Raw genomic sequence first — 14,311 nt, 5'->3', positions numbered from 1 at the left:
GTAAACATTTGATATTGCATTTCAACTCAGATGTTCCTGATTCCAGGCTTGGTGCTCTATCCACTACTCCACCTATCTGCCCTACTTATTCATGTATCAAACACATGTTAAATGCATTGCAAATACAAAAACAAAAGCAAGGCAGTCATCATCCTCAAGGAGTGTATTATTTGTATCTTGTATCTCTTGTATACAAGAGGTAGGAATAATTGGATTATAGTTCTTGGGGAAAAGGGGAGAAAATATGTGGTTTGGGGGCACTAAAGGAAGGGGAAAGGTCAATTTTGAAGAGTAAAGCAATAGAACAGCTCAGAGACAAATGGTTTCATTCCCCTCCCAATACAATGGATTCTGCATGTGAGATTCTAGGCTCTGGCAGGTGAGTCAGATTTTACTTTATCTTATTGGACTTCTTGACTTTTGGCTTTGGAGAGAGCCTCTTAGTCTTGGGAGTCTGGGAGACAGACAATCCTACTTTCTAACTTTTTTTGCTATTGTTCAGTCATTTAGTTCTGACACTTCCTAACCTCATGGACCATAAAACCTCAGGCTCTTCTATCCTCCCTAACCCTTAAAGACTGTCCAAATTCATGATCACTGTGTCCATGATACTATCAATCCATCTTATCCTCTTCTAGCTCCCTTTTATGTGTTGTTTTCTCTCATTAAGATGTAAACTCTCTGCTGGGAAAGATCATTTACTTTATTTTTTTATTTTTATTTTTGTATTGAAGCAAGATAAACCCTTAATAGGTGCTTTATTGTTCATCCATTCAGGGTTTCAAACAATGCTGAGTTAACTAGCCTAATTCTTCCTAAGCATAGCTTCTGTTTATCTTATCTGTAAGATGGACAAAAGCAGAGGTAGGAAAATGGAAGGTAGCAAAAGTTAGGTGAAAGCTTGGAAGAAATATCAGATGCCTGTGAAAACTTACAGGGTCAAGTCAAACTGAAAGATTAAATTGTTTACATATGTAAAATGGTCATAGTTTACACCCACATTCACAGGGTATTTATGCATTAATAAATCAAAGGAATCACAAAGCATGTGTAAATCATGACTTCCTAGATACAATTTAAACCTCATCTTTCATGCAGTGTCAGAGTCGGTATTTGTCACTAAACCATCATCACACTTCCTTGGAAAATAAGCCAGTTTAGAATAGAGAAAAATAAGATGGTGGGGGAGGAGTGGAAGCAATGACTAGCAATGAATCACTCAGATTTTTGCAGCTTTTAGTTCTAATAAGTTCTTAAGGTTGTTTTTGTTTGTTTTGTTGTGTTGTTTAGAATATTTATGATCTGGAAAAATATTGGTGAAAATGAGAGACATAGACAATTTGAATCCTTGCAGGAAGCTTAGATCCATCATAAAAATGTATAACTGACCATTGAGAGACCACAAGTGAGACTAAAGTGTGCCTTTTTTCACCAGGCCTATATTAAGAAGCAATTATCTGGAATGAAAATGATAATCTATCTCAAATATCTTCATAGGCCTAGTTATTCATTCTGGACAATAAAAAATGAAACATAAAAATAATTTCAGCATTTAGGGGGCTCCTTTACAATGTGCAATGAAATTTGTCTGAATCCTAGTCCTATATTAAAGGAACCTGGAGCAAGCCTTTAATATGAATTAGTGAATTCTTGGATACATCAACAAAAACACATGGAGAACAAAGCTTGGGGCATGGGGGCCTTGTGGTTATGAGATTTTAGTTCCTAAAAGATTTCTTTTTATTCTATTTTTCATCCCTCATCATCCTTAGTGTGAGTACAAGTAAATCTTAGTCTTAGGGAACATGAGGAAAAGGAAGGAAGATATCCTTTAGGACAGGGATTCTTAAACTTTTTCTTCTCGATTCCTTTTCACATGAGAAAATTTTATGTGACCGTAGGCATATACATATATAAAATACGTATGTGAATCAAACGTTTACTAATAAAAAAAATCAAAATGTCATGATCCTTACATTCAGTTATGAAGCTTCACATGAAATCTTAAATCACAGTTCAAGGCTTGGTTTTCAAAGAGTCTGGTCTGATTTTATCTAATTCAGATTAGTTCTTCTGTTCTCCATCTCTCCTCTTTCTTCTTTCTCATCTCTCCTGATTGTATTTTATCTCTAAAATAAAAGCCCATATGTACTCATATCTTGGAGGAGAGGAAACATTGGAAATTAGTTTGGATTTATCATAAAAATACATAAGCAAGGAGGAAAATATTTCCACTGACCATTGAGGAGACCACAGGTGAGGCAGAAGTGTGCCTTTTTTTCACTGGATTTTTATTAAGAAATGATTATCTAGAATGGAAATTATAATCTACCTTAAATATCTTCATAGGACTACTTATTCAGTCTGGGCAATAAAAGAAATGAAACATAAAAACAAAAATAATTACAGTATTTGGAGGCCCCTTTACAATATGCAATCAAGTTTGTCTCCTAGTGACTTTTCTTTTATTGAAGAGAGATGCACCTTCCATTCAAATCTATTAGCAAACACTCACAAACCATTGTTATCTTGTCAATTGAATCTTTAATTAAAGCCTCATTTGGGCCACTTTAATCACTTCTACATTGTGAACCACTGGGGCTTTAAATGTGCTTTGATGAAAATGACAGCAATTTGTATTTCCTTCCCCCATGTGGGGGAAGGGGTGAGGGAGATAATATAAAGAGAATTTTAGAGTGTGGGAGGAGTAAAGTTCACTTCCAAATAACATAGATCCTTGGTTTCAGAAGATCTAAATGTTATTTTATCCCCTTTTGTAATTATTACTTTTTTTTGTAATAATATTATGCCAAGGTAACTAGGTAAAATAATGTACCTGATTCTACTATAGAGAAGGATGGCAGCTTTACAAAGGTGCATTAACCCTTCCCTACCATTAAAATGCCATTTTGTAAATTGCCTCTTCCATTACACTGAATAGCACTGGGTGTCCAGGAAGAATTAATGTATTTCCCAAATGGAAGCAATTTATTCTCTTCCTTCTAATAGCAACAGGTTTTTGTTATTTAGAAAGATACTTTTCTTTAGGAGACCACAGAAAATTTGAGTCATAAATAGAAAACAACTCCTTGTCATGGGATGGGTGGGTTATGCACATGGATTGTCATTCATATTCTATCCATTAGGCAATGAGAATAAAAGATTCCAAACTCTCCTTCCTCTTTTTCTCCCTCTCTCTTCCTATATATTGTTTCCACAATTATCCAGATGTCCTAACAGTTGAGCCTTGAATAAAAAATCATAACCACTCCCTCCTCCTTACCATTAGGACTAGAATTGAGTTTTTAAAAAGAGCACAGGAAAAATCTTGATGCTCTTCATACCATGGTGTCATAAACTCTCAATCCTTGATAAAATAACCCTCCTTTTGAGCATTGCCCCTTCTTATCTTGACCCCTATCTATCAGGATTAAGTTATGATCTTTTTCTGAAATTATGGCTTGCCTATACTCCCAGTGACTTTGCTCCCCTTATATGCTTTTGTTTTCCCTATCAAACCCTAGTTAGCTAAAATCCTATATAAGTTCCCTGCCTCATTTTATCGGAACCAAATGCTTTGGACAAGAATCCCATCTAGTCAGCTAGCTTAAACTCTACATTAATGATTGAAAACCAATTTCTTGCTTGCCTCAGTTTCTCTGGTATTACATAACAAGAATGGACAAAAGAGATATATTAATTGTGATAGCCTTCACCATTTAATGTATTTAGAGCTACTAAGATCCTTAAACATTTTTTAGTCCAATATCACTCATTGGACATATAGGTAAACTGAGCTCTGAGAGAAAAAGTGATTTGCTCACAACTACAGAGGTAATAATAGGAAATTCTGGCATTTGATCCCAGATTTTATGCCTACAGATCTAATATTCTTTTCAGTGCTTACTGATCACTGCAATTGGATTGATCTGACTGCAATCCCTGTAAATTGCCAAAATTAGGAAAAATACTTTCTCAGAAAAGAGTGGTCATTTTGCCTGCAGAGAATTGGCCTTGCTGTCCTGATCTAATCATGAACACACCCGGAATACATCACTCAACAAGCTCACTCACATCCAGGAAAGTCAAAAGAAACAACATCAGACTTAAAGGAAAAGAGGCAGTGAGTGAGCTCATGAAAAATCAACCCTATTCTGCCTTTATTCCCTTTTTATTTTATGGAAAATCCATTCAGGGAGGACACTGTTAATGAGTTTGCTCTGAGCAGATGATAATATTCTTATTCTCCTTGACAGGATCTATATTTTGGAGAAGAGAAACTTTGGCAAATTGAGGAAGACCAGTTTACTTGGGTATTCACTGGGTCTAAGTGGCACAGGAGATAGAAATATTACACTTCTTGAGTTCAAATCCACACTCAGGACACTTACTAACTGTGTTACTCTAAACAAGTCACTTAACACTGTTTGCCTCAGTTTCCTCATCTGTAAAATTATCTGGAGAAGGAAATGGCAAACCACTCTAATATTTATGCCAAGAAAACCCCAAATGTCATTGTGAAGAATTTGACATGAATATACATAAGTTTGCAAATTCGTTTACTTTCTATAAATAAAGGCATTTATGTCACTGGTTGATTTTTTTAAGCAAAAAAAAAAAAAAAAAAAAAAAAAAGGATTTTTATATTATTTTTTAAAACCTATAGTAATTTTAAAATTATTAAAATATGCCCCAAAGTATTTATAGACTATGTCTAAGATTTATAATTTATAAATCTCCAAGTACATTTTTAACAAGAAAGATATTAATGCTGGATTTAAATAAGTTGTATGCTTCTCTACACTACCTTATCAGATTCAGAAGTTTTTTCCTCTTTGCCTTTGTCATGGTAGTTCATACCAGCAGCAATATTTTACAAAGTCATTTTCATTTTCTGAAATGGAAATGTTTTTGGTTTTTCTCACATTCCACATCAGATCTCAGACTTGTCCCCAACTTTGTACCTTAGCTCTCATCACCTCTGCCTGTTAGAATTCCTAGCTAAATATCAGCTCAAATGCTACCTCCTACATAAATCCTTTGTTGATACATTCATTTGCTATCATCCCTGCTAAAATTTTGAATAAATCTTGTATTTGTATGCATGTGTTGTTTCTCTTTTTAGAATATAACCTTGCAGAGGGCTGAAACTTTTTAATCTCTGTTTCTTATACTCCCAATACCTAACACAATCTCTGGCAAATAGTAAGTATTTTGTTGAATGAATAACTATCTATTTTTCAATTGTAACTCAAAGGGCAATGTATGCTTCTTGATAATAAACAAAAGCTATGTTCTAAAACCTGAGGGTCTTCATGCTCATCAAATCATTTGGATTACTGTAATTACTCTTACAGCATCTCCTTAGATCCCATTTCACCAAGCCTATTAACTAGACATTGAGAAAATAATTTCATCATTGAGTTTAAAGGGTGACATCAAACATTTTTTGAGAAGCAACCATTCTGCTTGAATAGGTTTGAGTGTAAGGGCAAGATCAAGAAAAGTTCTAACTGGAAAGCCTCACCAGGAAGCAGAATCAAGGGAAAATTTAGGTAATAAACATAGACACATGTTTTGCTCCCTCCAGAAATTTCAGATGTCAGGAGGATATGAATTGTGAATATCATGTTGTGTGTATATAGGTATTGTGTATATTATACAAATTGTAGTCATGTAGTAGACACATAAAACACATAGATGAATATATGTGTGTACACATATATGTATATGTGTGTACACACATATAGAACTGTGAATTCATAAGTCCCAGTTGTAGAAACTCCCTGTACTCAGGTAAGTAATTGTTATCTAATTTATTTAGTCATTGGTAGGTCAAATGACTTGTTTAGGGTAGCATTATGTGTTGCAACCTAAACCTAGATTCTCTTAAAAAGGAATCCTGTTCTTTTCTCCCTATACCTAACTCCTATTGTTTATGTAACACTTAAAGATTTGTGAAGCACTTTCTTTGGAATATTAATATACAATAAGAGGATACAGGTACTTGTTTACAGAAAATTGAGGGTCAGTGAATTTAAGAGACTTGTCCAAGCAAATATGGGTCTGGCATTTAGATTCTGTGTCTTTCTATGACACCACAATGGTATGGGAAATGAATGACAAGAAATTGTTGTCCTGAGCTGGACTATGTCTATATGGCAAATGGGTGGAGTAAAATTTGGAATGTTTATATAAATATTTTTACAGAAAACAAAACTTAAATCTTCTAACTCTTACATTGAAAGAGGAAGGCCCATGTAGTTTGTAAAGGACCAAGAACAAGGAGTCTTATCTCTTGGAGCATCATATGACTGACTAAAGTCCAGAATTGCCTCAAAACCTCTCCCTTGCTGCACAGTAGTTTTAGTTTTAGGTTTTCTTTTTTTTAATGCACAAAAGCTGGTCCATACTGCTTCCTTCCTTCCTTTTCTCTTTTTCTTTCTTTCTTTCTCTCTCTCTCTCTCTCTCTCTCTTTCTTTCTTTCTTTCTTTCTTTCTTTCTTTCTTTCTTTCTTTCTTTCTTTCTTTCTTTCTTTCTTTCTTTCTTTCTTTCTTTTTTTCTTTCTTTCTTCCTTCCTTCCTTCCTTCCTTCCTTCCTTCCTTCCTTCTTTCCTCTCATCCTTCCTTCCTCCCTCCCATCCTCCCTTCCTTCCTCCTTCCCTTCCTTTCTTCCTTCTTTCCTTCCTTCCTTTCTTTTCTTTTTTTCTTCTTCTCTCTCTCTTTATTCCTTTGTTCCTCTTTTTTTTAAAGAAAAATGTGAGAAAAATCAGTTTTTTATGGAAAGATGCAAAATGGTAATACAGCAGAACTGACCTCTTTCAATTTTGCCATAAAAAAGTTGATTTTGCATGTAGTTGCTTTCAGTTTACCACCTCTTCTTTACTAAACTGGGCACTGACTTCTCTTCTCTTTCTTCCATCCTTTTCTCTATTTCTCTAAACAGTATCATTTCACTCCCTTCTATCCTTGTTTTGGCTTTTATTCCATGCTTTGCTTCTTATTTTAAATTAACTCTACTCTCTAAATCTTCCAAGCAATGTCAAGGTCTTGTGGAACCAGCCCCTTTACTTCTTGACACTGGACATTTTTCTTATAGTGTAGAATTTAAAGTCAGAAGAAGCCTTAGAATAATAATATTAGGGCAATCCTTTCCTTGGTATATGTAGAAAATGAGTATTACCCAGCCCTAACTCCTGTCCTACCAAGAATCAGAAAAGGTTAGAAGGCTGAAGATTCTATGAGAGAAGGATGAAGCGATTATACATGTGTTCATGGACTTTTTCAGTAAGACTGAAGTTTGCAGTAAGACTGTTTTTGACATTGCCGATTCCAGCCCCCAAAACTGGGCAGAAATATCCATAGAGCAGTGTAATTGGAAAAAAGAAATGAATGTTTGTCTTTGGTTTCATGTTATTGCTTCTCAGAAGAAAGCTCCTTACAATAATTTTCTGGTCCAGTTCACTATATTCTACTAAAATTGGAGGGAAACGGTGGAGAGCTAGATTAAGGAATGCACACAATCTGAATTGCACTAATTTATCTTACTGAATCAACATAGAATCTCTGTAACAGAAGAGCTTTTTTTTTTTTTTTTTTTAATCCCTTCCCTGTATTAATCTTAATTTTTCATCAAAACCCTGTCATGGAAATGGGCATAGAATATGGAAATTTTTGCAAATGTGCCTAGGGAGACACACAGAGAGAACTAAAACCCTTCAAATCAAATTTTGGAAATATTTTAGAGATTGGCATTTTGCACCATCTCTATTGTTCTCCTCCCCTCCAGAGGGGCTCCTTTTTAAAGAGGCATAGACTGACATTTAGCTGGTCCCCTAATGACTGCTATCCAAGAAGAGCCCATAAGTATCTAAGAAGAAGGTTCTTTCAGCAATAATGATTTCATATCATTGTCTTCCCTCAGGTATAAGGCCTCTGGAGTTTCTATTCCTGTCATGTCATTAAGAATCATATTCATTGTGAATACAGAAACCCAACTGTTCAAACTATCTTCTATGACAAGACCAAGCAAGCTGAGGAAGGAAGCTGATAGTCCACCCCATCTGCAGCCCTAAGGAGAAGACTACATTGGGAGTGGGGTTGGAGGTTTGTATTTAAAAAAAAAAAAAAGAACTCTCCCAAGCAGATACAACCTAGAGGACTTTGAATATCCATTGTGTAGAAAAGGTTAACCTGTTTTGCCACAGAGATCAAATCTAGGAGTAACAGGGGACTGCTCAATATAAAAGAACTTCCTAATAATTTGATCTACTAAATTTATGAGCCATCATAGGAAGCATTACTGAAGGTTTCAATGAATGGATGTATGATTATTTTTTAAGAGTAAGGGGATTCTCAGTCAAACATAAATTGATGAGATGATCTCTGTGGTTCTTTCAATATTGAGATTCTATGATTTTCTGTGACCTACTATAGGGTTTGTCACTTACACTGTATTCTATTGGAGAAAATGATGAAGAGAAATAAGTAAGCTGGTGGAGATGGACTAATGACCACAGAAAATATTTCTTAGTATCTTACTAACAGACGTTCCACTTGGCAATACAATTAAGTTTGAGGGAAAATAATTCTGGGTGACAATTAGTAATATTTAGGGATGGGGGAGGGGAGTTCTTTGGACTGGTGATTTATCATTTGAACTCTGCTTTCATCTACTAAATCAACCACAGAATTAAAAATCTCAGAGTTGTAAAGGATGTTGACTCTATACCTAACTAGAATCTTCTGTATACCAACAAGTAGGCACCCTTGCCAGAAGGCTTTCACTAAGGAAAATTCCACTTACCGCCTCTTCTGGCAGTCCATTCCTCTTCAGGATAGCCCTAATTGTTACTAAGTTTTTTTGTTTATGATATGATTTTCTTTACACCTAGCTCTAATCTGCTTCTCAGAAAATCCCTGCCACTTCTTTGGCCCCACATATCAATAAATTACTGCAAGTGGGGAAAAAACACATTGACCAAAACCAAAAAATGGATCACCCTTATTCTTGAATTTTGGAATAACTGACTTCCTGAATCTTAGTGTTGTGAAGATAGCCAAGGCCCTTACTATGTCAAGAACACTAAAGATAAATGTTCAGTAACACAATCTTTCTCTCTGACTGCCTTGATCATCACTGCCAACAGACATTTATTAAGAACCACATTGTTCAGAGTACTCTTCTAGGTACTAAATGAGATACTGTTAAGATAAGACACAAATCTTGACTTAAGAGTCTGCCAAATAATTGGTGCTGATAAAATATATTGATGAGACTCCTTAATAACTTTAGATATAAAATCAGAATCTTATAGAATTTAATGATGGAGGGACATTATTAACTATATACTCCAATCCATACTTCCAAAAGATCCACCCATCCTCCCACACACAATGTACCTAACCTAACTATTGGTAAACCAGCTTTGGCTTTCCTCTATTTCCTTCAGTGGAAGATTTCACTGCCTTCTGAGGCAGTTCATTCTACTTTTATCTAGTTCTATTTGTTAGAAATGTATTTATTTTTCTTGGTCTCAAAGATTATATTTTTGTGCAACTTTTACCATTATTCCTAGTTCTGCCACCTGGGGTCAAATAGAACAAGTCTAACCCTTTTCTATGTCACAAGCCCTTCAAATATTAGAAGACAAATGTTATTTTTTTTTGTCACTCAACTCTTCCCTTCACCCAGGAAAAATATACAAATTCCCTCAAATAATACTCTTTAAACATGGACATGAGATCTTTCACTATGATAGTGAAAATTTGAGAATAGATAGGGAAAGAAATATTGAAGAACAAAACAAACAAACAAATGCTACCACACAATGCAGAGAACAGTGTTCTCTTACAGGCCTACCAATAATACATGTAGAATACTCTGAAAAAATCATGTTAAATTCAGTCATATTAATGGACTCACTTTAAAAAATAATCAAAATCATGCCATCTGAGAGTATTTAAATATAGGGATTATTTTTGCTGTTTGATTCATAGGGCACCAACAGTCTCTAAGAATCTGGTTCATTCGGGGCTCAGCTCATTTATAATCAGTACACAGCTCCACCAAGTCTCTAAGAATCTGGTTCAGGCCTTGGCTCATTTATACTTAGTACAATCTCAGTATTATGACTGTTCTACAACACTGGTGATATAAATTACAAAAAGGGCAATAGGCGTAACTAGAAAATGAATCCTAAAAAGAAAAGTGGGATAGACACTCATTTAATTATAGCATTAAAATGTTGTTTGGAGAATCCTTGTGTATCTTTGAAATGTAGTGGAGATAGAGGGCCCAGTTAATCTAATACTCATACCTACAGAGTTAAAGAGGGGGGAGGAGGAGCAATGGTGGGTAGGGATGGATTCTTGTGGCCCTAAGGCAAAGATGAGAGAAATAGATCAGTGCTGTTGTCTGCTCAGCAGAAACTAAAGAAAATGGGTCTTATTTGAGCAGCATTTCAGAATGATAGAATTTAGTTCTGTGATAGAGCTCAGTATGAAAATGGGTTTTCAAGTGACATCATAAAGCATAGATGACACTGAGCTGCTATGTAAATGGCCTTTTCTTTTTCTCAACTCTGTGGGCTTAGTTATAGGAACACACACACGATCTCAAATCTCAACAGCTTCCTGGCAGGGACAGCAGAAAAGAAAATGGGATCCAGCCTTCAGCAAGGTGTCAGAGGGACATCTGTAGGCTTTACTCATTTGTCCACGGTTTAAACCTACTCAGAAGAGACTAGATTTGTTAAGGAAACTAAATGGCATTTTCCCCAGGGACTGGCCTTTCTTTAGTAGCTAGAGAGCATATCCAGGAAGCTTTCAGGAAACTGAAGAAGAATGCATGCTCTCTGAAACTTAATTTTACTTTCTCGAATGTAATAGATAGAGAAAGGCATAGTTCACAGATCTAACTTCTAGAACAAGCAGCTCCTTTTGTCTGCTCATTTCAGAGTGAGCAATAATGAAACTGCCTGTTCGATAAGTGAATCCCAGCTTCTGCCAGGGCTATAAAAAGGTGAATGAGCATGGTCTATTAAGCAAGGTGCACAGAGCTGAACATTTTCTATAAGGTGGCAACTGTAAGTTCAGGTAGACTTTCAGTGCACCTTAATCCTTTTGGTGAATCCTTTCTTTTAAAAATCTCAGGATATTCTCAATTTATAAGCTTTGGAACCTTTTTTTTTTTTTTTTTTTTTTAATTTGATCCTATTTGGTGTATGGCCATAATGGATGGCTACATGACACAGCTTAAGGACTGGCTTATTAAAGGAGAGTGGAATAGAAGTGAACTTTCCATTGTAAGGAAGATGACCTAGCAAATGGGAAGTATGTTGAGATACATGACAGGGTACAGAGCTTTGTGATGGTATTGAAAGGAGGAAGCTAAATGTAGGCTCTTTAGATTGGAGTAAAGGGAGAGGGGTTGGCAAGGGGTAAATTCAAAGGCAAGGTGATAAAGGAGAAATTTGATGAGGATAAAGTCTCAGAATTCTGCCTTATTTTTGTTTCCCAATGAGATGTGCAAACAAACAATTGCAAGATGATGAATCTGGAAGCATAAACATAATTGACTATGATTATATTCTTATGTAGGTATATTTTTGATGCAAAATAACTGTGACAATGAATGTGAGGTGATTTCCCACCCAGGGAATTCCTATTTTCAAATCTGGTAAACTGACTTATCTGAGATTTTGAGCAAACCCTTCAAACCTCTCTGAGCCTCAGTTTCTCCCATCTGTCAAATGAAGATTATAAGACACCACCACCTTTTTCAGGCGCCCGAGTGAAGAATCTAGCTCTGCTGACCTAAGGAAATAACATGAGAGCCCAACTTAGTATAGCATACCGACAAAACCCATAACAGCCTCAGCAACAACTGACTGGTAGAGCCTTTCTCTCAATCCCTCACAATCCCTGTCGTGCAGAAAGTTAAAACCATTGGGAACCAACAAATTCTTTTATGGGCACTGCTATCAAAATCTGTTAAGACCATCTGTTTCTCTGGCTGTTTTTCCTTCAAGTGTTTTTCCTTCATGGGCTCTTCCCTAACAATAAAAAAAAAAAAAAAAAAAAAAAAAAAAAAAAAAAAAAAAAGACTATTCTAAAATAACCAAGATGCTATGACTAAGAACGCCAGAGGTACACATCCAGTTTAAGAGAGAAATTCCTTTCTAAAGAGGAATTGGTTCATCTTGAGTGGAGAAAGAAGCAAATGGCTCTACAAATATTATAGTTGCAGAAAGAAAATAACCTACCCTTTCATTAAAATGGCATAGGACAAGATTTGTATCCGTTTTCCTAATTGCTGCTGGAATTTTCCACAAATGAAAGCTTAAAGCTCAGAACTTAATTTATCTAGTGAGTTATAGGGGCTAGAGAAGGGTTTCTTCCAAACTATAGTAAATTCTCTTGCTGACCTTGAAGGGTGGCAGAAGTTAATTTTTTAATGTATTTTTGTAATATCCATCATTTTAGTGTTTCCACTCTGTCTTTGACTTCCTTTGGCTTTAGAGAAGAAATGAGAAATTCTCTTTCTCTCTCCCTTCTTCCTTCTCTCCTTCTCTCTCTCCCTCTCTCCCTTCCCCCTTCTCTCTTTTTCTGTTTTTGTCTCTCTGTGTCTTTATTACTCTGTCCTTTTTTTCTATCTTTCTCTCTTGTTCTATTTCTGATTGTATCCATTGCTCTCTGTCTCTGCGCCCCTCTACTTCTGTGTTTTTATTTCTCTATCATTCTGTCTCTGTTTCTGTCTATCTGTGTCTGCCTGTGTGTCTATTTTTCTGTGACTATTTCTGTTGCTCTCTATCTCTGTGTCTTTCTGTTTCAGTCTCTGTCAATCTGTATTTACATCTTTTTTTTTGTCTGTATGTATCTTTGTCTTCTCTCTGTCTTTGTTGCTGTCTCTTTCTATCTATTTGTCTCCTCTCCTTTGAGAAAAAGATATGAAGCAGTCAGTTTGAGTCTTAATGATATGCTTGAAACAATATCCATCAATTCGTTGCTCTACTTAACTACCTTGCCCTTAAGACAATGCTAATCTTGACCCACAATTAGAGATGGGAAGCTCTACATGCCTGCATTCTCCTTGGATTTCCTACAGCCTCTAGAGATTGTTCTCCCCTTACACAATATGGAGCAGAACTTCATAAGCATCCTCACCTACAGCCACCCCCTCGGTCCTATTCTTTGAATCATTTCCCTTAGCAGGGAATTTCTATTCACTATCAGATATGTCAATGCCATCACATTTTATATTTCTCTTACCTGGCTTCACCTTGATTGATGGACATATAAATCTCCCAAGAACTCTCTTCAGGGATAGCTCCATGTGGTATGAGTAAGCTCACCCCTAAAACAGAATAAGGTCAAAGGTTATCTCTAGATCTATAGATTATGTGAAAGTTTGTAGAAATGTTGCTGGCATTCAACTAACAAACAAAACAGATATTCATTATATTTCAGAATTTTGTAAACGAACACAAAGCTCATACTACTAGAAAGAAATAGTATTAAAAAGAGTTACAGAGGGGCAGCTAGGTGGCTCAGTGGATAGAGCACGGCCTTGAACTCAGGACCCGAGTTCAAATCTGGTCTCAGACACTTAACACTTCCTAGCTGTGTGACCCTGGGCAAGTCACTTAACCCCAACCTCAGGGGGGGGGGGCAAGTTACAGAGAAAGGGGAAAGATTAAGGAAAACAAAAACAAAAACAAAAACAAAACAGAAGACTTCTGTTGAAAACAAATGTTTGGGGGCAGCTAAGTGGTGCAGTGGATAGCACACCAGCCCTGAAGTCAGGAGGACCTGAGTTCATCACTTCCTAGCTGTGTGATTCTGGGCAAGTCACTTTACCCCAATTGCCTCAGCAAAAAAACCAAATCAAACCAAACCAAACCAAAACAAAACAAACCAAAACAAAAACAAACAAACAAACAAACAAAAAAAAACAGATAGATAGATAGATAAATGTTTGTATTCGCTTCGTGTTATAAGAACAGTTAAAGCCACTTAGGTCAGTGTCATCAAGCTGAAAAAAAAAAAAAAAAATTGGGCTACCAAACTGTATATAAGGAATAATATTAGCTTAGAAAACATTGAATTAGAAAACCACATGTTAACATTATCTGTTTTTTTTTTTTTTTTTTACTCATTGTGTCTAAATTCCTTAATTTCCTTTTAATCTGGTTCCCCTGCACTCTAGAATATTGTGGACCACAGTGCTGCCGTGTGATGATGGCACGTTTGACATATTTATTCTAATGATGTACCATAGAACATATCAAGGTAGAGAAGGAGTCAGCTCA

General features: G+C 35.9%; 1 protein-coding gene across 8 annotated transcripts in view; it reads right to left on the bottom strand.

Annotated features, from left to right (window-relative positions):
* The window catches only part of UNC5D (unc-5 netrin receptor D), a 770,467-nt gene that overhangs the window by 80,732 nt on the left and 675,424 nt on the right, over positions 1 to 14,311 (bottom strand). For all 8 annotated transcript variants that reach the window (XM_074287224.1, XM_074287226.1, XM_074287225.1 and 5 more), the window contains one exon: positions 13,272 to 13,356. In XM_074287224.1, the coding sequence (XP_074143325.1) occupies positions 13,272 to 13,356 (85 nt within the window). The remainder of the gene's footprint in view (positions 1 to 13,271; positions 13,357 to 14,311) is intronic.

This window comes from Sminthopsis crassicaudata, chromosome 2, assembly GCF_048593235.1.
Source record: "Sminthopsis crassicaudata isolate SCR6 chromosome 2, ASM4859323v1, whole genome shotgun sequence".
NCBI lineage: Eukaryota > Metazoa > Chordata > Mammalia > Dasyuromorphia > Dasyuridae > Sminthopsis > Sminthopsis crassicaudata.
The sequence above is the reverse complement of the archived record's forward strand: the minus strand, read 5'-3'. Positions and strand labels throughout refer to the sequence as shown.